The following is a 27,968-nucleotide window of genomic DNA, read 5'->3' as shown; positions in this document are numbered from 1 at the left end:
ATCTTAAAGGAAAACAACTCTGAATATTGATTGGAAGGATTGACGTTGAAGCTGAAGCTCCAACACTTTGGCAATCTGATGTGAAGAGCTGACTCATTGGAAAAGATCCCGATGCTGGGAAAGACTGAGGGTAGGAGGAGAAGGAGGTGACAGAGGATGAGATGGTTGGATGGCATCATCAACTCAATGGACATGAGTTTCAACAAGCTCCGGGAGTTAGTGAAGGACAGGAAGCCTGGCGTGCTGCAGTCCATGGGGTCACAGAGAGTCAGACAGGACTGAGCGACTGAACAACAACAACCACTATCTTAGAGAGAATTAGTAAAATAAACAACGTTAAGCCATTTGAAATTCAGAGAGGAAAGGCTCTGTGAAAACATGAGATACTGCCTCTCAAACACAGCTTAAACTTTGTTTCTTTGGTAAGTTTTGATACCAAAGACCATAATAAACCAGAGTTGGAAGCTTGCTTCAAGAAAATATTGTCCTCATTCCATACTGATCCCTACTGCTTTTTTGTGTGCTATTATAAACTCCTTGACCACCTGACAAAGAGATTTTCTAAAGATCATTTTCCGGAATTAGACTTTATCACATTCTCATTTAGTATGCTATGCTACGGCTTCAATATCATGAAATCAATTTCTTAAAGTCACAAAACAAGATTTTGACGTGAGGGAATGTCCCTCTTTTAGAGTTCCCTTCTGGATAAGATACTGGAGGCCTCATTGCAGGGAAGTCGAGAAAAAAACAATAGGAGGATGAGGGATTGTGAGGGTTTTTTTTTCTTTTTTCTAAAGAAACATATCAATAAAATAACTCTTGACAATGTAAAACAGTGCCTCTATCTGGGGTCAAGGCCAGAGCAATGGATACCTTATCCCACTCATCCTCTTCCTCTGATAAAGCCCCAACCAGTACTAAAAAGTCTTTTTCATAAGAGCCTAAAGGCCTTTTTTAAAAGTGCTTGAAAAAGAAGTAGACAAAGGAAAACTGAAATCAAGAGGATTTTCCAGTCTGTCTCTGGTGGCTGGTCCAGAAGGATGCCTCAGTTCCTGCTTTTCGCCTGCCTCTTCATCTTAGTAACACTTGTGTCACCAAGGGGTAAGTCTTGTGTCAAGTACTTGGCACAATATTTTTTTTTGTTGGAGGAATTTGCTGTTATGTACAGGTTATTAAGAGCAAGATTCCAGTATCTTAAATACTGGTTATAGAATAGTATAAGAAAAGTCATTGGTAACCTATGGAGATATGTTTTCAGAGAATTTCATTTCATGTTCCATTTAGCCTCTCACCTGGGCATCCAAAATTTCCATGGATCTGCCAAATCCAAACAACTTTCCACGAGCTAAATATTTCTTGGAGTATGTGTAAAAGGAATTCTAACCACTTTATTTTCTAAGCACTTTTATAGTCCTAACTTTAAGAGCAAAAAAAAAAAAAAGATTTTTCAGAGTGGAGGATAGAGTTTTTCCTTTAACAAATACAAGGGACTGACTGTGCCCATAAAGGCACAGATCTGGATAAATCAGACTTCTTAGGTTTGACATCTTAAAATATGACTTTTGCACTGACTGAGTGAATCTTAAACTCTCTCCCCCCTCAGCTTTGGTACAAAACAGGCCAACAAAGCAAAGTTTTCATTCCAGTTAGTAACAATTTTCTCTCTCCTTTTCCCATTAGAATTTAAGTTCTAACTAGAAGACAGAGTGAGAGGAGGCTGAGATGAAGAGAACCATACTTCTTGGCATTTTGGGGAAGCTCAGTGTTTAACTGCCCCTATTTCTTTGGAGTAACTAAGGCCTTGCTCTAGTACCTTTAAGAATAAACATTAAAACTAGGCTTGAGACAGTAAGGAGACGTGGAAAATTAAATGTCATGTGGTATCCAGGATGGGATCCTGGGACAGAGAAAGATACAGGCAAACTAAAGAAATCTAAATTGTGGACTTGGGTTAAGGTATCAACAGTGGTTCATTAATTGTGGCAAGTATAACCATACTAGTGTATGATTATTTCATGAGGGGAAACTGGGTGCCAGAAGGTGTGAACTCTTTATACAGTCTTCTCAACTATTCTCTACATCTAAAACTGATCTAAAAAATCGTCCTAAAGATAGGTTCGAGACAAGTTTAATCACCCTGTATCTGCTGCCAGTAAGTAATCAAGAGTCACTTGAGCCAAAGTCGTCCTTCCCTCAACTTCCTCTCAGCTTTCTCCCCACTCTCTTCCCCGGCTTAACTGTCCATTACCTCCTGTACCCTCCCATCAGCCGCGTTCTCCCTTCTTCGATCTTTTTTATTTTATTAATTTTTTTTCCTCCAGCACTTCTAGGACGTTTGACTCCAAGCCATAAAAAGGGAAAACTTTAGGGGCTGGGGATTGAGGTGGGGGTTAGGTTGCCTGGGAGGAGAAGGGAAGCGAGGAAAAAGGAAGAGCAGGGCCAGAGAAGAGGGGAGGTGGGAGGGAAGGAAGTCAAGGGGGAAAGGGAAAGAAGGAGAGGACGGGTTTCGGCCTGAGAGAGGGCGCAGAATCGGGCGACTGCGACCACCCGAGGGGCGGGGCCAGGGGTGCGGGCCAGGACCGTCAAGGACTCCTGGTCCCCGGGGATGAAAAGGCGACGATGCTGACATTTGCTGTCTGCTCTCGGCCGCTGAGAGGTGCTGGCCCCGGGTCGCACGGACATCCGCGCCGCTTCCCGGCTCGAGGGATACGGGAGGGGCAGCTGGCCAGGGGGCTGATGGGCGAGAATCCTGGCAAAGGCTGACCGGCCCTCTGCCAACCAGGCCCCCTGACTTGACTCCACCTGGCTGTTCTCAATTAAGGAGTGTATATATGGGTGTGTGTACATATATCAGCAATTCAGGAGGCAGCATGTATGATACCGAATTCTGGCCTCCACACTGAGAGTCTGAAAACAGGAATTAACACCAGCGGCCAGATTATTAAAGGATTGAATTACTCCCTTAAAAGGGGGTAAGTGGAATGGGTTTATTTAATGTTAGAAAATATTGCATGAGTAACTTTTAATATATGTTTATTTTACAGAAGATAGTAAATTTCTATTTGTGCCATATATCCCTAAAGAGAAGAAATAAACTTTTAACAAATAGCCCAAGAAATGATAGTTATATTTAAGGAAAAACTTCATAAATCATGAAATAGTTATTGAGGGAGGTTTAGGAGTTTCTGTAAAAGCTATTACAAGTTGAGTGCCTAACCATTTCTTGTAAAATTAGAGCCAAGGAGATGAACCAAATATTTCTATGAATATATAATCACCTGTGAAATTGCCCTGGAAACCTTTCTTCATAAGAGAACCACAGCTGGGAGAGCAGATGAGGGAATGTTTCCCTTTTTAGAGGGTAGAGAGTCCATATGTGGACATTTCTTCCCCTCGAGGGACATCAAACCATGATCTAGGACATTTTTGGGGTACCTCAGGAACATTTTAAGGAAGAGTGTTGTGCCTTCCGCGTGTAACTCTGCAGAAGTTTTTTTTCAGAATGTGCAATGTTCTACTTATTTCTTGTCCCTGTTATATTCTCAGTGGGGCACTAGGCTATGCCCTCCTCCACATGTGACTGAAGTTTTGAGAGTAAACTTGAATTGGAAATGTAGACTGGGAAAATTCAAAATATTTTCTTGACAACTTAGATTTTATCAACAAGGCCCATCCACATTTAATTATTGTGCAGTGTTTACTAAAGCTGAATTTCCTGTCCACAAAATTTACCAGCCTTAATATGAATTCCCTGCCTACAATGTCAATTAAGTCAACCTCACATGCATTAAGAAGGATAGTATCCTCTGGCTAGGTCTCCTTTCTAGAATTTCTTGATTTTATTGTAAGATTCTTTATAAACAAAATTTGCCTATGTTAATTCAGCGTTTTCCTGAAATTGAGAGAAGCAGTGAGAATAGTGGAGCTATTAGTGTCTCCAGTCATTAAAATGGTTTTGATGAGACACTTGTCTATGTTATTTATGCCTTAAAAATGCATGCTTGAAATGTTGCTGTATTCTAGACAGTGATGCCATGGGTAATTGTGAAGACAAAAAGTTCATGATATTTTCAATAAACTGATGGAACACGTACCAGCATTCACATGGAGACTACCCTTGGTGATTACTTGCCACTATACTGTATATTTCAAAGCCTGTGCCAGAGGCCTTTTACTTCACAGCAGAATAAGTTTACATAATTATTATCAAACCAAACTGCTTACTAGTACAAAATTCCATCCATAATCTTGCTTATAAATGACCATCTAGTTGGACCATCCAGTCTTTTTCAAAATTTCCAAAGATGAAGAGCTTACCACATTGTGATACAGCTTCTCCATTACTGGGCTTCCCAGGTGGCACTCGTGGTAAAGAACCTGCCTGCCAATACAGAAAACATAATAAGAAACGCCTGTTCAATCCCTGGGTTGAGAAGATCCCCTGGAGAAGGGTATGGAAATCTACTCCAGTATTCTTGCCTGGAGAATCCCATGGACAAAGGAGCCTTGAAGGCTACAGTCCATGGGATCACAAGAGTTGGACATGACTTAGCGATTAAACCACCATTACTGGATAGCTGAACTGAAATGCACTTCCCCATGACAATTTGTTTTGTCATTCTAACAGAATACCTAAATCCTCTTCCACAAGCCTTTTCCAGATTTTTTGAAAAGTAATACATAATATGCAGGGTTTTGTTTTGTTTTTCTCCAAATGATATTTCTCAGCTTCTTCCCCAGTAAATAATTGTTAGGCTCCCTTCTAAATCTGGTCACCATCCTCTGGACATCAGATTTGTCCATTACTTTCATAAAGTATAGCCTCCAGGTATGAACACAGTACTCAAAATCCAGTCTAACCAGTGCAGTGTTCAGTAAGATTATAACTTCCTTTGGTCTGAACAACTATCCTATCAGAGGAATACTGTGGATAAAAGGTTTAGTCCAATGCAAACACAGAGCCTTAAGTAGATTTGAAATAATTTTTCAAATGTAAAAGGCATTTATGAAATATGTTTACATCAACTTGAGGAATCTTAAACAACTGCTTTTAGGGTCTTTAGATTATTTCTTTCTTGAAATCTAAGATCAAGAAGGTAAACTCAGGCTATTGCCACTGTGATCCAAATCATCAAGGTGCCTCTGAGGTGTCCTTTTCATTCCCAGCCCTAGATCCTTGTTCTGCTTACATCAGTCTGAATGAGCCATGGAGGAACACTGACCACCAATTCGATGAGTCTCGAGGTTCCCCTCTATGTGACAACAATGTGGACGGGGAGTGGTACCGCTTCACAGGCATGGCAGGGGATGCTATGCCCACCTTCTGCATACCAGAAAACCACTGCGGAACCCATGCACCTGTCTGGCTCAATGGCAGCCACCCTCTGGAAGGTGATGGCATTGTGCAACGCCAGGCCTGTGCGAGCTTCAACGGCAACTGCTGCCTATGGAACACCACTGTGGAGGTCAAGTCTTGCCCCGGAGGCTACTATGTGTATCGTCTGACCAAGCCCAGCGTCTGCTTTCATGTCTACTGTGGTCGTGAGTACCTTCCCTGGACTCTTTTCCCTCCCCTCAAAGGCCACAGAAATGGCATCAAAGAGAAAAGTGCCATAGGAAATTCTGTTATGGTAGTATCTCAGCACCTGAAGAACATTGATTTAGGAGCACAGATATCTCTAGCTCATGATTTCTGGGGTCTACTCTTAAGATTTCTGAAAAATTCCTAAGAATAGAAAGGGAAGGAAAATATGACTTTGATAATTTTGTCTTCCATTCCATTCAAACGAAACATTAGAAAGTGAAATGTTGATTTATGTAATTTAGTGTGGATTTCCAAACTTTCTGAGCATGGAGGGCCCCTTCTTTAGATATATTTCAGACATCCATATGATATTTTTTTAGAAATGATGTATAATGGGAAGAAGCTACTTGAGATCAGTAATGCTTTCAAATGAATTTTCTTGTTATTAATCTCATCAAAATCTGTATACGTTTTCAAAATAGACTGCATGGAAGAGTAGAACATAATGCTTTTTAATCTACAGCTCATGTTTGGTGAGCTTTTGCAGAAAACACCAGGATCACCCGGGGTCTGTGGATCTGAAGTTAGGACTCATGGATCTCAATGACAGAACACGCCCATGCCCCTGGACAGTGCCTCTTGCCAGTGGGTTATATAAACCCAGAACAGTGAGAATTCTCTTGATGTTGACTAGGAATTCGTACCCCATGATTGAACCCATGAGGCTTTCTCATGGATGAGAGTGTCCTCTGACCCTCGCCCCTCATGAAAGGTCATCTTTATCCTTCCATAGATTTTTATGACATCTGTGACGAGGACTGCCACGGCAGCTGCCTGGGTACCGGTGAGTGCACATGTGCTCCAGGAACCGTGCTAGGCCCCGACAGACAGACATGCTTTGGTAAGAAACTCATCTTACAGTAGAAACAGGCTATTAGGAGCAAAAGGACGAATCAAATCAAAAACTCTTCTTGACTCATAGCACCACCATTTTTCCACTTTGTGTCTCTGAACACTCGGAATGGGGTTTGCCTTTTTAGTTCATAAGTAAAGCCTCAAGTCAAATCTATATCATGTGCTGGGACAGTCTAAGATTATGCTGTCCAATATAGTAGCCACTAGCCATATGTGACTATAAAGCTCTTGAAATGTGGCTTCTGTGACTGGAAAACTGAACTGTAATTTTACATAATTTTAATTTAAAAGCTAATACTTGATTGTCATTGGAAAACTAAAAATATGTGGAACAACTTGAGTGAACTGTAAATTTCATGACTCTGAAGTACAAATCATGTATTTCTGATGAAAATTTATCATCCAAATTGAGACATGCTATAAGTGTAAAATACACACTGGATTTTGAAGACCAGTTAAAAGAACATATCTCAATGATTTTAATACTGATTATATATTAAAATGAAACATTTTGGAAATATTAGATTAAATGAAATATATTATTAAAATTAATTTTACCAATGCCATTTAACAAAATTTTTAATGTGACTAATAGGAAATTTTATATGTGTGGCTTGCTTTGTATTTCTACTGGATGGCTTTGGTCTAGAATTATCTACAGGTATACTCCTATAGCTTCAGTGATATAATTTTGGTTTGTCTGAGTAGCAAGAAAGGGGAGTCAGGTTATTCGTTGGAAATAGAGTTGTCTAATTATATATATGTTTTGTTGTCCACAACTGGGAGAAAATAGAGTTGAAAAACCCAGGACTGAAGCTCATCTCTTTTCTATTTAATGTTATGAAGCTTTTTGTATTCAGACTCAAAGAGATTTAAAACAAATCTAGAGAGAAAGGGAAGCACTGCCCCATGCCTGCCTCCTCCAGAAGAGCAGTAACAAGATCAGGGGGATAGGGATCAGGATGAAAGGGCTATCAGAGGGTTCTTATTTTAGAAAAGCTTTTGTTTCTCAGTCTCTTTAACAACCTCCCGCCCCCTGTCCCCGCCCCTGACTGTTCTATGGGGCATGGTTAGGCCCTCCCATAACAGTTGTTAAGGCTCTTGCATTGTCGATTTTGACTAAGTGATTTATTGCAAACAGATTTGGGGTGTGGGAGATGATGGTTCCTACAATCCCCCCAACCTCTCACACGGCACAGGCACACGCACACACGCACACACACATACACACACGTATCTGTTGGAAAATATTTGGCTTCCTTTTAAGGCAGGGGTTTTTCATTCATTTCTCTGCCTTTATTTTAATATAAATTTTGAATAGGTAATGTATTTAAATAGCTCCCAAATTAAACAGCATGACAGGTATACAGTGAAACCTCTAGCTCTCTGTCCCCCATTTGTTCCATAGCCCCCTCCTCCAACTCCACCCCAAGTAAACTCCTACATTATTTACTTATGTATGCTTCCAGGATTTCTTCAGGCAGATATAAAAATAAAAATATACACATTTAATTATTGCTGTTGTTTAAATCAAAGGTCACCTGTTATACACGCCATACATATCTCTTGCTTAGCAACTTATCTTAGATGTTTCTGCCTATCAGGACACAGGGAAAAGCTTTCAGTTTCTACCTGGGGTCTGTCTGCTGGTTTTAGGGAGATCATGAATTCCCTGAAATTAGAGGCAAAGCTTTGTATTTATGTGTATATGTCAGTGTTACTTTAGTTTTTTTAAATATATAACAATTTTAATTATTTATTATAAATTGTGTATTTTGAGGAGGCAGAGAGAAGAGTAAAGAAAAATAATATAACAGACTCTCATGTACCCAGATTTATAGCTAAATTTTTCTTCTTTTTTTTTAAATAAAATTTTACAGACACAGATAAAGCCATCTCACACCATCTATTTTACTTCACTCACCCTCCAGGGGAATTAGCATTTTGAAGTTAGTGTATGTCCTTCTGGTTCCTGTTTTTATGTTTTTATTATTTATGTAATAAATAACAATAACAATATAACATATATAACTAACTATATAGCACTGTTTTGTGTGTTCTTAAAATTAACATAGTTTTAAGAACCTTAACTCTTCTGTGAGATTTTCTTCACACTCTTTTCATTTTATACCTGTAAAAGTGGAATTGCTGGGGCATTGAGAAGGCTGCCAGCAGCCCTATCCATCCGCTGTCTAGGCAGCAGGGCCTAATCTTATCAACTGTATTTTTCATTTCTACAGGTTCTGTGTGTTTGGTTTCAATTCTGCTTTGTCTTTCTGCACATTCTTTTATTTGGTCACTGGCCTTGTATCTGTTTAGTAATTTTTTAAATCCTTGTATTGTGTATTTTCTTGGGTTATTCTGTTCTCTATAGTTCAGAGATTACCAGTTGTTGCCTTATCAGCGTTCTCATAGCCCATCATCCCCGCCTGTGCAGTGTTTTGTGGTAAACCATCTTCTACTGTAACTGTTTTTCTGTGGACTCCACTCTTATCACCTGGTTTGAAGGAGCTGGTTTTTGTTTTGTTTTTGTTTCTTTCACTACACAGCAGTGTTTCAGACGCTTTTGTCACAGAAGTTTCACCAATCCAGGTCAAAGTTTACATCAGTTTCTCAGTTTCAAGATCCCCATGGGATGTGAGAATTGTGACTTCATACTTCAACCATGGCAGAGCCAGACTTGGCTTTTATGAAGGCTTTTTTCTCTCTCAGAACCTCAGGCAGAGAGCTCCTTACTGCTTACCTGGGCCTCAGAGCAGAGCCCTTCTTCTCCCCCTTTCACTACGGGGATGCCTTTTCCAAGGTCTTGGCCTTGAGCCGGGTTTCAGTTCCAGCCCATCTTCTCTCAGGGACCCACGGCCATGCCTTCTGTCATCTAGTGGGTATTTAAACCCCAGTCCCTAGTTTATATCTTATATTAGAGCCATGACAAATTTAGCTCTTCAAGCTCCCCATTTTTTGTTTGTAGAAGGAAGTGGATTGACATTTGTTGCCAACTGTGCATTTTTTGTAACAAGAATCATTATCCTTTATCAGATTCTTAAAAAGGATAACAATCATTACTTAAGTACAGGATGGGAATATTCCAATGTTTATTTTTTTAAAGGTGGTTTTTTAGTATTTTGAAGTCTTTACTGAATTTGTTACAACATTTGTTAGTTGCCCAGTCGTGTCTGACTCTTTGCAACCCCGTGAACTGTAGCTTGCCAGGCTCCTCCGTCCATGGAATTCTCCAGGGAAGAATACTAGAGTGGGTTGCCATTCCCTTCTCCAGGGGCTCTTCCCAACCCAGGGATTGAGCCCAGGTTTCCTGCATTGCAGGCAGATTCTTTACCATCTAAGTCACCAGGGAAGCCCTGTTACAACATTGTTTCTGTTTTATATTTTGTTTTTATGGCCACGAGGTATGTGAGATCTTAGTTCCCCAACCAGAGATTGAACCCTCACTGCTTGCAAAGTCTTAACCACTGGGCCACTAGGGAAGGCCCTTCCAATAGTTAAAACAGATTTTAAAGGCAGTTGTTTATAATATTGAGTTGGTCAAAAAGTTAGTTCGGTTAGTAAATAGAGTTCAGTTAGTAAATGGAGTCAATTGAGTTCTTCATGAAAATGAAAAATGTGTCTTTTTTTACTTAAAACTGAACAAAATTTTTGGCCAACCCAATAGAAGACTGCCTCACTAGTAGTATGCGTAATACATATATTTTAGAAAACATGAATTTTGCATAGCGAAATGGTTCATAACATTTTGATTCCATTTGTTTGACTTAGTATGAATGGAATGCTATATTTTTATTTTTTTTTAAAATAGATATGCAACAATCAACGAAGTTTTACTGTGTAGCACAGGGAACCATAGTCTATATCTTGTAATAACCTCTAATGGAAAATAATCTCAAAACTAATATATGTGTATATGTATGACCAAATCACCTTGTTGTGCACCTGAAACATTGTACGTCAACTATACTTGAATAAAATATATATATATCTTAAGGAAGACTGCTTCACAAAAAATTTCATCAGACCTATCCTTTTGCAATGTAAATTTATTTAATGCATTTAAAACACAGTTTGATTTATAAGTTTCAGTAATTGGAGAAAATGAGACTCGCCAATACAAGCAAATAAGTGAAACCAGATAACAAAGCGAATTTCATTTCCCCAACAGTTTTGCCGTGAGGAGGGAACTGGCAAGCAACCAGCTGCCTTCTGCTCCAGCAGAGGGCAGAGGGACAAATAACTTGATTGAGGAGACCAGGTTAATATTATAGAAGTGATTATATTGGAGATGGTTTGTGGAAAGTCTATGAACAGGGTCTGAAAAGATGTAGCGATTCTGCTAAAGGGCTTGGGGAAAGACTGCATGGCTCAGCACTGTGTAAATGGTGTGGTTTCTCTTCTACAGATGAAAATGAATGTGAGCAAAACAATGGTGGCTGCAGCGAAATATGTGTAAACCTCAAAAATTCCTATCGCTGTGAGTGTGGGGTTGGCCGTGTGCTAAGAAGTGATGGCAAGACATGTGAAGGTGAGATGGGCAAGAAGGGATTCACATCAAGAGCCCCCACTAAGCCACTGGCTTATTTTTTGACATTTGTGAAACTGTCCAGGGTTAGAAAAGAGTAACAATTTGGCTGTGTAAAGAAACCATAAACCATCATCACTGAGCATCACTGCAGAATGCTTGTGTTGCAGACAGAATGCTGTGTTGATTTTATCTCCAAGCTTTGGCAAAAGGGAGCTGTTGCATTTTGCAAGAGGCAGAGAGCTGCGTTTTTAGTTTGGGATGTAAAAATTGGGTATTTCATGTTTCTCAAACTTTAATACACCCACGAATCACCTGGCATCTTGTTAAAATGTAGGTTCTGATTCAGTAGGTCTGGGGTCAGGTGAAGATCCTGCATTTTTAAATAACTTTTAGGTGCTAGCTATGCTGCAGACCCAGGGAGCACATTTGAAGTAGCAAGATAATGGAGGCAGGTGGCAGAAAAAATAGTTTATAGCAGTTTCTCAGACTTCCTTGCTGAGAATCACCTGCATGCTTTTAAAGCTGGCCCTTCCCAGGTCTCTCTCCTGGAGAAATCTGGTTCAGTGAGGTGGGAGGGGCCTTACAGTTTGTGTTTTTACCAAGTTTCCTACGTGAGTCTTACCATCCTGAAAGTTTGGGAAACTGGTTTTTACGAAGTCATTTATTTTAGTCATATGCTTTGCATTTATTAGAGATTAACACATGTTTGAAATAAGTAAACTTACCTGTTTTGATAGTGGAAATGCTGTATGGTGGCAGTTTTAGTCACTAAGTCACGTACAACTCTTGGACTATAGAGTTGGACATGGACTGTAGCCCGCCAGGTTCCTCTGTCCATGGGATTTCCCAGGCAGGACTACTGGAGCGGGTTGCCATTTCCTTCTCCAGGAGATTTTCCCAACCCAGGGATGGAACCTGGGTCTCCTGCATTGCAGTGGTTTCCTGCATCAGGCAGATTCTTTACCAACAGAGTCACCAGGGAAGTCCAGAAATTCTGTATGCATTTTGTATAATTAAGTAATAAAAAATAATTTGAAAGTGTGTTGAATAACTGAAATGGAAATTGTCTACTACTATGACATGAAGCTTTGATAATATCCCTTCTCTAAGGCACATTTGCCCTTGCAAATTATCTGGGCTGAAATTTCATAATTTCTACTTTAATAAATCTGAATCTCATGACATTGAGAGTTGAGAGATCAAAAAGTGAAAAAAAACTCTGCAGATTATATGAAGAGATAAATGGCTTATCATTATTTACAGGGGACATATGATATGTCCCAGAGGGTAACTGAATGTGTGGCAAAATACATTATAACACTGCTTGTGAGTTGACTTTATTCTAGCTATATTCAAAATAATAAACTGCTACCCTAAAAGGAAAAATTATGGCCAGTGCTCACAATTTATTTCATGCCACAAAGTTTGTGTTATTAACTCAGGGTCCATTAACCAGGATATCAAACTGCTGTCTCTTATAAAAAGACTAAATGAACTTTAAGTTTTATTGGATAAGGGTAATATCCTGAATCCTCCTTAAATCTTATTTTATACAACCATCTTTGCATATTTGTATATTAATGAAATGTTCCATGAGGAACATTTGTAATTATGTATGAGTATTTTATTGGAAATATTACAGTTAATCCTCATATAATTTTAAAACCTAATAATCATAACTGAAAAGTATTTTAGCAGAAGATAAAGCTTGAATATGAATTACACTTTAGGATTAAGATTCTTATTTGAAGCCCTTACTTTTTGGAGAGCTTTTTGGGTTTTTTGTCTTATGGAAACCCTTACATTTTATTGATAGTCCAAACATATTTGTTTCTTTAGCTAGCCTGTTAGATTAGCATATTTTCTTTTTTAAAATAAAAAGCTCTTTTTAATTTTTAAGTAATTTTTATTGTTTGTTTTATTTTGAAACAGTTATGTTCATAGAAGAAAATACAGAGAAGTAAAAGAAAGATATGGACCCAGAATCCCATTTGCTAGATATATCCATTCTAAACATTTTGGTATGTCCTTATAAGAGACTTAAAATTCTTCAATCCAAGTAAGAATTTCAGCTTATTTTGTGCGTTGCAGTCTTAGATCTGGAAATATTCTTAATGAACATTTAATCCGACACTTTCATTTTACATTTATTGAAACTGACACCCAGGAAAATTAAATGACTTAAGGAACATCACTTTTAAGAAAAATATTTCCTATTAATGTTGATTTTAACATTTTATAGCATATTTTATGCTTTCTTCTATATCATTATATATCATTTTCAGCTATTTAAAAAAATCTTTAAGAATACTTTTATCTTTTTTAACTATAGATTTATGAACAGGTCATAACCTAATTTCTCTTAAATTTTGTGAAGATTAATTCATTGCAAATTTATTCTCTCTCCCTATTTCACAAAAATTGATTCATTCCAAGTTAATTAACTGATGTTCCAAAGAACTAATATTTTTATCATTATTAAACTGAGACTTATAGCTGTAACTGGAAATTGGCTAATATTTTTCCTTGAACATCTTAAATGAATTGAAAGCATTCTCCCTCACTTTTTTTTTTTGACCATGCCATGAAGGATCTTAGTTCTGACCAGGATCAAACCTGGACTGTTGGGACTGAGAGCTCAGAATCCTAACCACTAGACCACCAGAGAATTCCTGAAGGCATTCCCCTTTGAATATTACCTTACCCCTAAAACAGGGAGCAGCAGACTTTTTCTGCATAGATCAAACAGTGGATATTTAATATGGAATTTGTTGAAACTACTCAACTCCGCCCTCATAGTGAGAAGGCACCCATAGATAAGAGGGAAATAAATGAGCATGACTGAGTGTGCTAATAAAACTTTATATACAACAGCATATAGCAGGCCAGAGTTTGATGATCTATGATCTAGAAGATAGCATCCAGAACCCACAAAGATCATTATTTTTCCTCTGCTAACTATGACATTATATGGTAGTTTCTTCATTTTTCAACTGAATATTTTTCCTTTTTTGCCTATTTGATTGAGTATGCTTTTTGAAAATGCAAAACTTTTAAAAAGAAAACTTGAAAAAGCGACCTCAGAAGAATGAAAGAGCTCGGTAGAGTGGAATCTCTCAGTGCGCTGTCCAGGTCTCATTCTTATAATGTGCTGTCAACCCAAGAAAAATAACTCCAGTGCTATTATTCCTAGAGATTCGAGGAGAGGGGCTGGTGACCCAACCATTGGCAATAACTCTGGGTAACTCTGATCCACTTAGCTGCTGTGCTTGAATTTATATTCTGTCAGTTCCTTTTACATCAGTAATAAACATTTCAAAATTGGGTGGACTAAATGTTACAGCAATTAAGAAATGACTTTCCGGTGTTCCTCCCCAAATTATACTTTAATCATGAGAAAAACAGACAAACCCGGGTTGAAGGGCATTTTACAGCTTAAATGGTGAGAGCTGTGTTTGTGTTATAAGATGGCTCTTTGTAGCTCTAACATTTAATCAAAACTTCTTTGTGGACATTCCTGCATGTCTCAGTGACTGAGCTGGGCCCCAGTGATACTATGGTAAGTCAAGTATAATGCCTGATCCAAACCACGAGTCCAAGAACCAGAATTCTTGAGGAAGACGGCTACAAGATCCTTCCTTTTTCTTTTGGTTTTTATTGCAGACATTGAAGGATGCCACAATAACAATGGTGGCTGCAGCCATTCTTGCCTTACATCTGAGAGAGGCTATCAGTGTGAATGTCCCCGGGGCTTGGTGCTGTCTGAGAATAACCACACTTGCCAAGGTAGTACATGCTCAGCCTCTGCTCTGACTTCTTCCTCCCCAAATCTCCCTGTCTTCCTCACCCAAGTGTGTCAAGATTCTCATCTTTTAGAATACCAGCTCTTTCAGCAGTGTGTGTTCACTCTGGAATCATTCAAAAATTGCAGTTAAAAAATGTAACATAAAATTTACCACCTAAACCAGTGTTAAGTGTATAGTTCAGTAATGTTAAGTATATTCACATTTTTGTGCAACAAATCTTCAGAACTTTTTCATCTTGCACATCTAAAACTCTGTACCCGTTAAAAACAGCTACCCCGCCATTCCTTCCTCCCTGCAGCCCCTGGCAGCCACCATCCTACTTTCAATTTCCACTAAGCCAACTATTTTAGGTACGTCATATAAGTGAATGCCTACAATTTGTCCTTTTGTGATTGACTTAATTTCACTTCGTAAATTGTCCGCAAGTTTCATGCATGTAGCGTATGACAGGATTTCTTCCCTTTATAAAGCTATTCCACTGCATGTGTACACCACATTTTATTTATCCATTCATCCATTGATGGACATTTGGATGCTTCCTCCTCCTGGCTATTGTCAATAATGCTGCTATGAATATGTGTATGCAAATATCTCTTTGAGATCTTGTTTTCAGTTCTTTGGGATCTATACTCAGAAATGGATTGCTGGAACATATGGTTTCCTTTGCTTTTTACTTTTGATTTTATTTACCCTGATTTCTATTGTATAACTAATATTCAATACTTAATTTAGATGGAGTTCCTCCCTTTTCTAACAGATCATTGTTTTTCTGGAAATCTAGTTATTTATGTCCAGAATATTAATTTATTCATCCAGCAGATATTTGATAAGCACCTATCTGTGATTTCTTTGTACTAAGTCATTGCTATTATGTGCCCTCATACGCTGATATTGCCCTCAAGTTTTGTCTGACAGTACTCAGAAGTACTCATTTTAGGATATTTGTACAAAGTCTCGAGACGAGAATGCTTAAGAAAAGCAATCTTTTTATATTAAATTAAAGTTGGATTTATAGTCACAGTTTATGGTTTACTGAGCCATGCAAGGATGATTTGGAACTCTTCCCCAAGTGCACTAATGCTGTTTTTATTACCACTGTTTTATGGGGCAATAATTAATGTTGAAGTCAAAGCAGTAACATTATGTAATTTAAGCCCATATCAAAGCAGTACTTTTCCTGTATTGCCGATAAATTGTATTTCCACTAAAAGCTCATCCTTTAGGTGTTTTGATACATGGAGTTATGCTAGACACGCTGTGAAATGTTTGTTAAAATGAAACTTCAGAACAATATTTCTTCATTTGGGAAATAATACAGTATTTGACGAGCGTTATTTGACCACAACCTTGGGAGTTAGGAGTCCAGCTTTTATTCACCGATTTGTTTTGAGTCTCACAGATTTTTCTTCCGGATAAAACAAAAAGCCCAAAGTGCAAGAGGAAGAAGTTGTTTCTCTTAGTAGTCTCCTTCCCCTTCTCCCAGTTCCACTTTCCTGGTTCTAACAGCATCCTCCGTCCCCACAGTTCCTGTATTCTGCAAGTCGAATACCATCGAAGTGAGCATCCCCAGGGACCTGGTTGGCGGTCTGGAGCTCTTCCTGACCAACACCTCCTGCCGAGGCGTGTCCAATGGCACCCATGTCAACATCCTCTTCTCCCTCAAGACATGTGGCACAGTGGTTGATGTAGGTTCTTCCTGGAGGACTCTTGGGGAATGACCAAATCTAGTTATTTGGGAATTTGTTGATGAAGGTGTGCATTGTGGCTTGTGTCATAGATGATATATTTCCTCATAAAAGAATGGCGCTCAAAAATTCATATGCTGTTCATTTAACAAATGTGTTATTGAGCATCTGTGCTATGCTGTGGTCCTGACACTGGGAAGACAGCAAGTTAAAAAGAATTCTGCTTTTTCAGTTCTCAAATAGTATTGAATACCATCTCTCCGATATGCACAGACATTTACCTGAGTGCATCAGCACCAGTACCAGGAGGCCTACTGTGTCTCTTCTGACCAATTATTTTACTTGAAGAAAACAATGATTAATCCATGAGATAACAAATGAATCCAAGGATTGAACCAGGTAGAGGTAAAAGATTTGTTCTTCCTTCCAAGAATCTGTGCACAGCCCTGTGCTGGGGAGGCTGAGGGATATGTGAAATATATGCAAAATAAGATTTCTGACTTTTAGGAACATACATGGTTCCTGAAAGACAACACACATAAAATATGAGTCAGTGATACAGTTGACGGGTGGTATAGGAGGCCAGAAAGGGACAAACCCTGGAGTAGTCAAGACAAGTAAGACTTGAATTGGGGTGGAAGCATATGCGTGGTTTATACAGGCAGAGAGGTGGAGAAAGGGCATTTCAGATGAGAAACAAGTGATCAAGTCTCAGAGATGGGAATTCTTGAGGCTTATGCTGAGTGAATGGGCAACACAACCTGACTGGCAAGGAATGAATAATGGAAAGGAAACTGGAAAAGTGGGTGGAGGGAGACTGTGCTTTCAAAGATCTGCTTTGTGTGCTGGGGTGAGCCGTTTGGCTTTTTCCCATAGGCATGGGATGAAGCAGGCACTGTCATGATGAAATCAGAAGTGGACAAGATGAATAGAAAAAAGAGGACCTGGACCCAGGAGATTGGTGTAGTGGCCCTTGCAATCAAATAAACAAGTATTTATTTATGGAAACAGAGAAAAAGCAGAGAGCTAATTAGACTTGGGGTGAGATATTGGGGAGATATTTGAGAAGGACCCACTTTAGGCAAATTGTGTTTTGTCATATCTGTGGGTAATCAAATAGAAATGCCCTGCAGTGAGCCAGGGGTTCTTGGTACACAGGAGAGCAGACAAGGCTAGAGATGAAGAACTGAAAATCATCTGAGTAAATGTGACAGCTGAAGCCCACGCGCAGATGAGCTCAGCCCAAGGTCATGCTGCTGCACAATCACCAGGTCTAGGATTCCAGAAAAATATAATATACAGAGGCTGTTCTTTTCTAAACTATCAGAGCTTTGAGTTTGCTGATTCTGCACAGCTCAGGTTTTTATGACTAATACTCCAAAGGAATGTGTGGGTTGACCATGAAGTGGTATACAAAACTCTTAACAATCAAAATATGTTAGTAAAAAGAGAAGCGATTTTTTTTTTTCTTTTTTTTTAAGTTTCAGGTTTTAGCAACTGAATCTCTCATGTGATTTGACGTAAAGAGAAATTTGGAGAATGTTATGGTGGGCAGCAGGTAGGGTGCTCTGTAGAAATAAACAGAGACTCTTTCCTCTCCTGGCTCTGGCCTGGCTCAGGTGGTGAACGACAAGATCGTGGCTAGCAACCTTGTGACAGGTCTACCCAAGCAGACCCCAGGGAGCAGCGGTGACATCATCATTCGAACCAGCAAACTGCTGATTCCTGTGACTTGTGAGTTTCCACGCCTGTACACCATTTCTGAAGGCTACGTTCCCAACCTTCGCAACACCCCACTGGAAATCATGAGCCGCAGTCATGGAATCTTCCCATTCACCCTGGAGATCTTCAAGGACCATGAGTTCGAAGAGCCTTACCGGGAAGCTCTGCCTACTCTCAAGCTGCGAGATTCCCTCTACTTTGGTATTGAGCCCCTGGTGCACGTGAATGGCTTAGAAAGCCTGGTGGAGAGCTGCTTTGCCACCCCCACATCCAAGATCGATGAGATCATGAAGTACTACCTCATCCAGGATGGGTAAGTAGGCTTCTTGAATGATGGATTAGCCTTAGGTCTCATCCGGGTCTTCCCTGGTGGCTCAGATGGTAAAGAATCTGCCTGTAGTGTAGGAGGCTCGGGTTCAATTCCTGGGTCAGGGAGATCCCCTGGAGAAGGAAATGGCAACCCACTCCAGTGTTCTTGCCTGGAGAATTCCATGGAGAGAGGAGTCTGGTACCTACAGTCCATGGGATCGAAAAGAGTTGGACAGACTGAGGGACTAACACTTTCACATCTGATCTCTGGACACAATAGCAACTTCAATCATTGCATAAAACCAAGCAGCACTCTTGCCTGCTCTTAATTAGTTCAGAAACCACTTGTGCACATTTTGGTGGTAAAAACTGGTGAGGAAGAGCAGAGTCCAAAATGACTCCAAGTGGTCTAACTTGTATGACTGACCAGATGTCCTTAACCAAGATGAAAGGACATAGGTTGAAAAGCAGATTTGCTGTAAAAATACTGAATATGATAATTCCAAATAATAATATTATAATGTAAATGCCTGGGCTTCCTTGGTGGCTCAATGGTAAAGAATCTGCCTGCCAATGCAGGGAACATGGATTGGATCCCTGATCTGGGAAGATGCCCTGGAGAAGGAAATGGCAACCCACTCCAGTATTCTTGCCTGGGAAATCCCATGGACAGAGGAGCCTGGCAGGCTACAGTCCATGGGGTCGCAAAGAGTCAGATATGACTTAGCAACTGAACAACAAACAAAAACAAATTGTAAATACCCACAGGATACTTAAGAGAATTTCAGTGGCAGTTGGAAATGCATGTCAGTTAGACCCAGAAACAAAGTAGAGACAAATAACAGAGGATTACCCCTGTTTATAGTTGAAACTAGAGGATTGATTGGGGCTTCCCAGGTGCCACTAGTGGTAAAGAACCCACCTTGCCAATGCAGGAAGCATAAGAGAAGGGTTCGATCCCTGGGTAAGGAAGATCCCCTGGAGAAGGGCATGGCAACCCACTCCAGTATTCCTGCCTGGAGAATCCCATGGAACCTGGCGGGCTACAGTCCATTGGGTCACACAGTTGGACACGACTGAAGCAACTTAATATGCACACAGAGGACTGATTAACCTGGTCAGAGAGATTGTAGAGCATGGGTGGCATGGTTGTTGTTGTTCAGTCTCTAAGTTGTGTCTGATTCTTTGTGACCCCATGAACTGCAGCACTCCAGGCTTCCTTGTTTGCTCAAACTCATGTCCATTGAGTCAGTGATGCCATCCAACCATCTCATCCTCTGTTGCCCCCTTCTCTTGCCCTCAATCTTTCCCAGCATCAGGGTCTTTTCCAATGAGTAGGCTCTTTGCATAAGGGTGGCAGATGGGGAATGAGAAATGCAAGAGGATAAGGAAGTGGAAACAGCAAATGCAGAACCCTCTTTTAAGAAGTTTGGTCGTGAAGGAGAGAGATGAAATAATTGGATGGTTTTAGGAGAGAAGAGATCAAGTGAACTTTGTTTCTGTTTGCTTGTTTTATACAAAGGAGAGTTCCATCTTTGTTGAGATTGTTGGGTTGAGAACTTTGCATATGTCCGTGTATCATTGAAAGCCTAAAAGTTACAACATCTACTGCTTACATTCCCAGGAAAATTACTCACATCCCAAACTCACAGCTGTATCTCATCAGTTCCTTCCTCATCCTCAATATCAGATGGGACATATCACTAGCAGGTCAGGACCTGCCACTTAAGAAAAGGCAAATGGCCTAGTGAAGAGCACCACAGATGTGCCCTGGTTCATGCCCTTTGCTAATTACCCTGATAGACTGTGAAATTTCTCCTTTGCTTTTAACCCCCTGGATCTCTCACCACAGGCGACCTTTACCTACTGCTATCGATTTCCTGCACAGTGATTTTAAACTTTTGATACACATTAGGATCAACTGAGAAGCCTTTCTAAAAGTAGCAATATCCCAACCCCGTTCTCCACTCTTACTGCCTTATTTCCAGCCCTCATTATCTTTCACCTGGACAGATGAAAGCTTCCAAACACAGCCTCCTACATTCCAGCTCTCAAGTCTCATCTCCACAGAGCCCTGGGTATCCAGTCAAAAGATATATATATCTAACTATATATATATATATAGTCATATTCCTGTTGAAAACATACTGATGGCTCTTGACTTCCTTTGGTTGGTAAATTTAGCTATTTACTAGCAGGAGTACCTCTAGTTTCAGAATCCTGTAGCCTCCTTAGCTTGTTTTCAGAATCTGGAAAAGGCATCTGAGCTGCTTTGGATGGCTAGAGGTAGGTCTCATAGGAGATGGCAGGCCTTTGGGTTTCTTGCCGTCTTAAAGTGATCTCCACAAAGTTTTAAAATGAAACATAGAAGCATTTATTTTTACTTCTTTTTTTTTTCAGTCACATAATTAGTGCTAAGTAGATTTGGGGATGGATTTACTTTGTAGGGGGTGGGTTCTGGTTACTCTTAAATTTTTTACAGGTTTATTGCAGTGCTGTTTGTATACTATGAATATGCTATTCAAAGTATACAGCTTAGGGGATTCTCTTGCGGTCCAGTAGTTAGGATGCTACGCTTCCACTTCAGGGGGCTGGGTTCGATCCCTGGCCAGGTAACTAAGCTGCCCAGTGTGGCCAAAAGATTAAGTGTACAACTTGGTAAGTTCTGATGTCTACACACTGGTGAAGCTATCACTACAATCAAGGCAGTAAATATTTCTCTTACCGCAAGTTTTCTCCTGCCCCTTGCATTTACTTTTGCAAACATAAACATATAGTCTTAACTCACTTACTGGGAAAACATGTAACTACAGTCTCAATAAAGCTTGTGAACTTTATTTATAAGCTTTATTCAGACCCTCAGTTAGGACTATATGCTTATATTTTAGACAGTTCTAAGAATATGTGCTATTTAATTTTCCAGCCTTTAGCACACACAAAAACAATGCAAGGGAAGATATTAAAATTGTTCAAAAGCATAAGCAGAATTCAAAAACACAGCTATATGGACCTGTTTCCACTATACATAGGCAAATAGTTTCATCTCTAGTGCAATACTGGATAGTACAGTATTAGCTAAGAACAGAAATGGTGCATTTGACATATTCCCTCAAGATAAAATCCAGCTCTCAGTTTGGCTCACTGTGCCTCACGCTCTGACCTCTACCTTCTCTGGTTTCTGCTCCTGCGAAAGAGAACTATGGACAATTCACAGTTTCTGTTGTTCCTTACACTCTCCTGATTCTGCAGCTGCCATTTCCACTGCCTGAAATCTTCTTTCCTTTTTCTTTCTGTCTGATTCTTACTGGTCCTTTGAGACACATTGGGATTTTTTTTTTCCCCTCCATGAAGCCTTCCCTGATTGTTCTAACCAGAGCTAGAAATCTTCCTTTCGTCTTCCTCAATGCCTTGCCTACATACCAGTAAATAGGTCATTAACTATTTGTCTAATGAATTATTGCATGAGTGTTTTCATAATACTAATTTGGGGCTAGCTCAAAGTCCTAAAATAAACATAATGCTGTTTACTTATATTTGTAAATTGGTTGATTATTCATTGTCCTCGGCTTAAATTTAAATCAGGCTGATTTCCCCTGATATTTAACACATCTGACTTGCTTCCCTCTAGTTTTACTTGCGGAGAAGGCGATGGTACCCCACTCCAGTACTCTTGCCTGGAAAATCCCATGGACGGAGGAGCCTGGTAGGCTACAGTCCATGGGGTCGCTAAGAGTCGGACGACTGAGCGACTTCACTTTCACTTTTCCCTTTCATGCACTGGAGAAGGAAATGGCAACCCACTCCAGTATTCTTGCCTGGAGAATCCCAGGGACGGCAGAGCCTGGTGGGCTGCCGTCTATAGGGTCGCACAGAGTCGGACACGACTGAAGCAACTTAGCAGCAGCAGCAGCAGCAGTTTTACTTGGCATATGCTCTGAAAATGCAAAAAAATTTAATGCAAGCCTAAGCAAAGTAGAATTCGAAAGTTTATCTCCAGAAAAAGAAACATTGAATTCCAAAATCCAAAATTACTTTTGGATAATCAGTTATTTTGACTTATCCTATACTGTTTGTTGTTGTTTTCTTTTAGCACGTGAACTTGGAGTTGATGAACTAGAATTGTCTAATCACAGTAAACACAGAATCAAGAGCCAGAATTTGTCTTGGGTTCTATTCTGTGATGTGTTACCCTACAACAACTCTTTCTGTCACATTCTCTCTTTAAAAAAATAGTATTTTTTTTTACTATTCAGCCACAGAAAAGAATGAAATAATTCCATTTGCAGCAACATGGATGGACCTAAAGATTATCACACTAAGTGAAGTAAGTCAGGCAGAGAAAAACAAATACCATATGATATCACTTATATGTAGAATCTAAAATATGATACAAATGAACTTATTTACAAAACAGAAACAGACTCACATAGAAAACAAACTAATGGTTACCAAAGGGTAAGTTTGGATTTGGGGAAGGGATAAAGCAGGAGTTTTGGATTAACAGATACACACTACTATATATAAAACAGATAAACAAGGTCCTACTGTATAGCATAGGGCTTCCCAGGTGGCACTTGTGATAAAGAATCCACCTGCCAATGCAGCAGACTCAGGACACGCAGGTTTGATCCCTGGGTTGGGAAGATACCTTGGAGGAGAAGATGGCAACCCACTCTAGTATTCTTGCCTGGAAAATTCCATGGACAGAGGAGGCTGGTGGGCTACAGTCCATGGTGGGCTGCAAAGAGTCAGACACAACTAAGCATACACACACACTATAGCCTAGGGAATTATAGTCAATATCTTGTAATAACCTATAATGGAAAAGAATATGAAAAAGAACATATATGTGTATACCTAAATCACTTTGCTGTACATCAGAAATTAACATTGTAAATCACCTATACTTCAATTTTTTAAAAATACTATTTTAGGTAAAGATAAATTGAAAATGCTGAGGCACTCGGATGAAAAGTGCCATCTTAATGTCACTTTACTACTGTTCTCATAGTTACTGGACTTTTAAGTTCCCTGACATCACAGACCATATTATTCATCTCTAACTCCTCTGCAGCACCCAGGTCACACAGATTAGATATGAAATAGGTATTTGAGAACATAATCAGAAATGGCATAGATTCACTTAACCTCAGGAAAATGACAATGTGTACATAAATATAATAAATAACAGAAACCACATTATATGTCTAGATCCTCTTCAGTTTAGAGGAATAAGGTACCAGTGGTAATACAAGTCAAGGTGTCATATTTTTAAATAATTTTATTGGATTTTTTGACTGCCCTGAAACAGCGATTAGCAATGAACTAGAAAGTGTTCTGTAAGTATATGGAGTAAGTATCCAGTTTTATAGGTGTTTATATCTGATCCCACTTTTTTACTGGCCTGGTAGACAGAAACTATGAAGCATCCACGAAAAGGAAAATAGGTAAAAGTTCCTTTTGAATTCAAAATGGAAAAGACAATATATGTATGAGCCCTGGCCTTTAGGAAAAATGGTTCATCTATTCTAATCCTTGGGCTCAAAGTGGAGAATCAATAACCCATCATTTTCCCCCAGCTAACCCTGAGGTGAGCCTAGGAGTTTCACTTCAAGTGGTAGACCTGAGATTAAAATCTCAAAGCCTATCAAATTAAAATTTGGCATTAAATCTGTGAAAAGAGGTGTTAAAACATTTTGGAAGTAAATGATTTTCCCCCGATAGATCTAGTTATTATCAAAGAAACTGACATCTTTATGCAGCTCCTTGTTGTATAAATTGGGGTTTGCTCACGTTTGGATCCCCTTCAGGGGTGAGTATCTGTTAGGTGTCTGATAAATATAGTGAAATCTCATTAAAGAAAAGCTTTCTCAAATCAGTAATGAAGTACATGAATGCAGAATTCCTACAATATATTAAAAATGAAAATACAGCTGTAAAAAGATACCCTGATATCAAAAGACATCTTTATAATAAATGTTGTTGCTGTTACTAATACTTCAATATATTGACTTAACAGGAGGCCCTGGTGCAAAGTTTGTGGGTACAGTGAATGAGAGGTGGGACAGAGAGCGTTAATGCGCAGAGCTGTGTCTGAGATGCCTTCACAGGGAAGGGATTTCATTTTTCCTTAATTCTCAAACATCTTGAGTGCAGCCCAACCTCCTCCACCCCGTTTGCCTCTCCTTGGACCAAACACGTTGGACTGGATAGTTTTTCCACCTCTGTTTAAGAAATCAAGTCTTACGTGCTATCCTGCCCTACTTGCAGCTGTGTTTCAGATGACTCAGTGAAGCAGTACACATCCCGGGATCACCTCGCAAAGCACTTTCAGGTCCCCGTCTTCAAGTTTGTGGGCAAAGACCACAAGGTGAGCTGAACAACTTTACCTTATAAAGCTGCCTGCCCACTCCCCCCATGAACCTGAGCCTTCTTAATGTCCCAAATTGTTCACATTCTAAAGCCTACCATTGGGATCTGCATGACCTTTATGAAAAATACTATAAAACTGGCCATCTAGAGTCTTAACACCTCCGTGAATGTCAGAATCATCTGCCCCCTCCCAATAAAATAACTGGGCTTGTTCAAAGAAAATATGATGTGATTATAATACAATATCCTTGTGAGCCGGTGTGATTGAAAAAGCCTGTGTAGTGGTCATGTGGCAAAGTATATGGAGAGAATATTTGCAAAAAAGACAAACAGTGAAATGTCCAGCGAAAACAATGTTTCACATGCCAATTCAAATAATTATAAGACTATTTTATACATGTTAAATTTATAAAAATTATAAATCCCAACTTTCAAGGCTATAGGGAGATGTATATAGTAGCAGTATAAGTTGATATACTTTCTGAAAAGTTGTGTAATAACCTGGCAATTAGTTAATAATCTGATAATGTGTAATAACCATAAAATTATCAGTCTAAAAATTTCAATTCTGACAGCTTCTCGGAAACAAAAATAAAAACATAGTTTGTTGAATGTGTTTATAGAGTACTGTTATGAGAGAGGCATTTAAACCAGTGCATCAATTAATGCAATATTAAGCAGTTAATGTAGAATGAAATATAGAAAAAGATATGAAAAAACTCTTGTCATAAAAAATTTTAATGCAAATTGAATATGAAACAGTTTTTTAATGTATATAAGTAAATAGAGGTTATAAGAGGCCATATATTGATATACTGTATTAAGGTGGAAGGTTTTTTATTTTAGTGGAATTGTTGAAACACTTAAACAAAAGAAAGTTTGAGGCCAACAGTTCTTTCATACTGTATCTAAGTGTATTCATGTGCTGTCCAGCTTCATCACTGTTCCAAAATAACTGCTAACCATGATGGCTAACCCTGATCTTCCTCTTCAACTCGGCAGCATGCATTGGGAAGTTACTTATAGGAAGAAGCTTGGAGAAAGAACTTGTTATTTTACACAGAAGTGGGTGGGACCCCATGTTATGCCCAGACCTTGATGTGACAAATCAAGATGTTAATGTTATTAGATGTTGTCCTCACAAAGTTCTCTTGTGTCCAGGCACGGAGGCAGAAGTTGTGGATGTCAGGTTTTAAATCACCCATGTGACTGAGTGTGTTTGCCACATTACTAAATGTGTGAATCTGGACAAGTTCCTTAACCTTCTTAGTTTCCTTATCTGTAAAATGGGGATGACATCTGTCTCAAAGGGCAGTTGTTTAGATGAAATGAGATAAAACATATGAAAGGTTTGGTAGTGTCTGGCTTCTAGTAGGCACCCCCCAACTGGCAGCTGTCTTCACTGTTTTTGTTCATTATCATTGTAATCTTTCCAGGAAGTGTTCCTGCACTGCAGGGTCCTGGTCTGTGGGATGCTAGATGAGCGTTCTCGCTGTGCCCAGGGCTGCCACCGGCGAGTGCGTCGTGAGGCAGTAGGAGAGGATGCCAGTGGTCCACGGAGCCAGATGCTGACAGGTGGTCCAATCAGCATCGACTGGGAGGACTAGGACAACCCACCACCCAAGTCCTCCTGCAGGCTGCCTGTCTCTCTGGAATTCTCCCCTCGTCCTCTGAGAACATCAGTTGACACCCTAGAACACCATGCTGCTTTAAACCTTACGCTTTGGGTTTAGATAAACTGCCAGAACTGACTCACTCTGACTCCAGCCCACTGGGTCAGGAAAGGTCACCTCGCTGCTGACCAGCCTGTTCCAGATGGAGCTTCATCCTCCTAATGTGGAAAGCTGTGCCATGCACCCCAAAAATAGCTCACCCCCATGCTCCCCATCTCTTTCCTGCAATAAAACACCTAGTGTAGGATGCAGTACCACCACCACTAAAATCAGAAGTTGGGTATGTTATTTCAAACAAGGAATTTAAAAAATGAAATAGTGGCTTGAAATTATGACTTAAATATCCACTGACTCCTTAAATATGTAAACAATAATTATACCCTAAAATTTCCATTCAAATACAGAATAGTTATAGGGGATTTGGAAGTTTATCACTGTAAGTATGTACTAAAAATAAACTATTTGGATTTTCTCCTGCATAATATTTTCCTCTGGGGTTTTTATGTTGTCTTAAGTAAACTATCTTCAATTAATAAATGTTAATAAATTCGTGAACATGCATTTAAGTGGTTCAGTGACTGAAGAGTAGACAAAACTAAAATATGGTAACATATGCCCTGTTATTTGGCATTCTGTGCCCTCAGACTGACAATAGAAAAAGCTATAAAGCTACACCATACTCTATTTTGTAGATGCTTAATAAATTTTATTGAAGTAAATATCCTAAACCACAGAGATAAATGTTATCCACAGTTAAATCCACTTGCTAAATATGCCAATTCGTTTTATGGCTTTACAGAAGATCAGAAAACTGTTTTTCTACTTTTCTTTTTAGAAAAGGCTGCAACCAACAATTTGTATTGGAACCAGTAACATTAACAAAAGGAAGAAAGAGGAGAAAACAATCTACCTCAGGGGTTGGCAAACTTTTTCTATAAAGGGCTGAAGGGTAACTAGTTTAGGCTTCCTGGGTCACACAGGCCCTGTCACAACTACTGAGCTCGGCTGTCCTAGCACAGGAACAGCTGTAACTAACTTTACCCAAATAGACGCTAAGCCTGATATGCCCAGGCCTTTGTCAGTCCCTGATTTCAGTGGTCCTCAGGCCTCACAGTGCATCAGAATCATTGGGGAGTGTTTCTAAAATACCAATATGTAGGCACCAGCCCCTAGAGGTTCTTTAGGGTTTTAATACTCCTCAGGTGATTCTAATCTACAATCCCTGCTGAGAACCAGTGTTTTTAATACTCATCAGGTGATTCTTATCTGCAATCAGGACTCAGCCTCTCACTCCCTTCAGCTTCCACTGACTTTTCCTAGCTCTCTTCAATAGCAGTTTTTACCAAATGCTTCTCAGATCTTAACATGACACTAACACTGCTTAGTAATTGGGAGTTTCAACAGGACTAGTTCAATGAAGGAAAACTG

The 27,968-nt window shown here is 39.5% G+C and overlaps 1 protein-coding gene across 1 annotated transcript; it reads left to right on the top strand.

Annotated features, from left to right (window-relative positions):
• The first annotated feature begins 949 nt into the window (after positions 1-949).
• On the top strand, positions 950-27,101 carry OIT3 (oncoprotein induced transcript 3). Its single transcript, XM_081566438.1, has 9 exons — positions 950-1,104; positions 5,170-5,544; positions 6,321-6,428; positions 10,851-10,973; positions 14,637-14,759; positions 16,304-16,464; positions 18,084-18,499; positions 24,766-24,865; positions 26,304-27,101. Exons 1-9 carry the CDS (start codon positions 1,044-1,046, stop codon positions 26,472-26,474), a joined length of 1,638 nt encoding a protein of 545 aa, XP_081422564.1. The 5' UTR covers positions 950-1,043; the 3' UTR covers positions 26,475-27,101.
• Positions 27,102-27,968: the final 867 nt, after the last annotated feature.

Source organism: Giraffa tippelskirchi, chromosome 2 (genome assembly GCF_054371585.1).
Source record: "Giraffa tippelskirchi isolate mGirTip1 chromosome 2, T2T-mGirTip1v1.2.pri, whole genome shotgun sequence".
Classification (NCBI taxonomy): Eukaryota; Metazoa; Chordata; class Mammalia; order Artiodactyla; family Giraffidae; genus Giraffa; species Giraffa tippelskirchi.
This window is presented reverse-complemented; position numbering and strand designations above follow the sequence as displayed.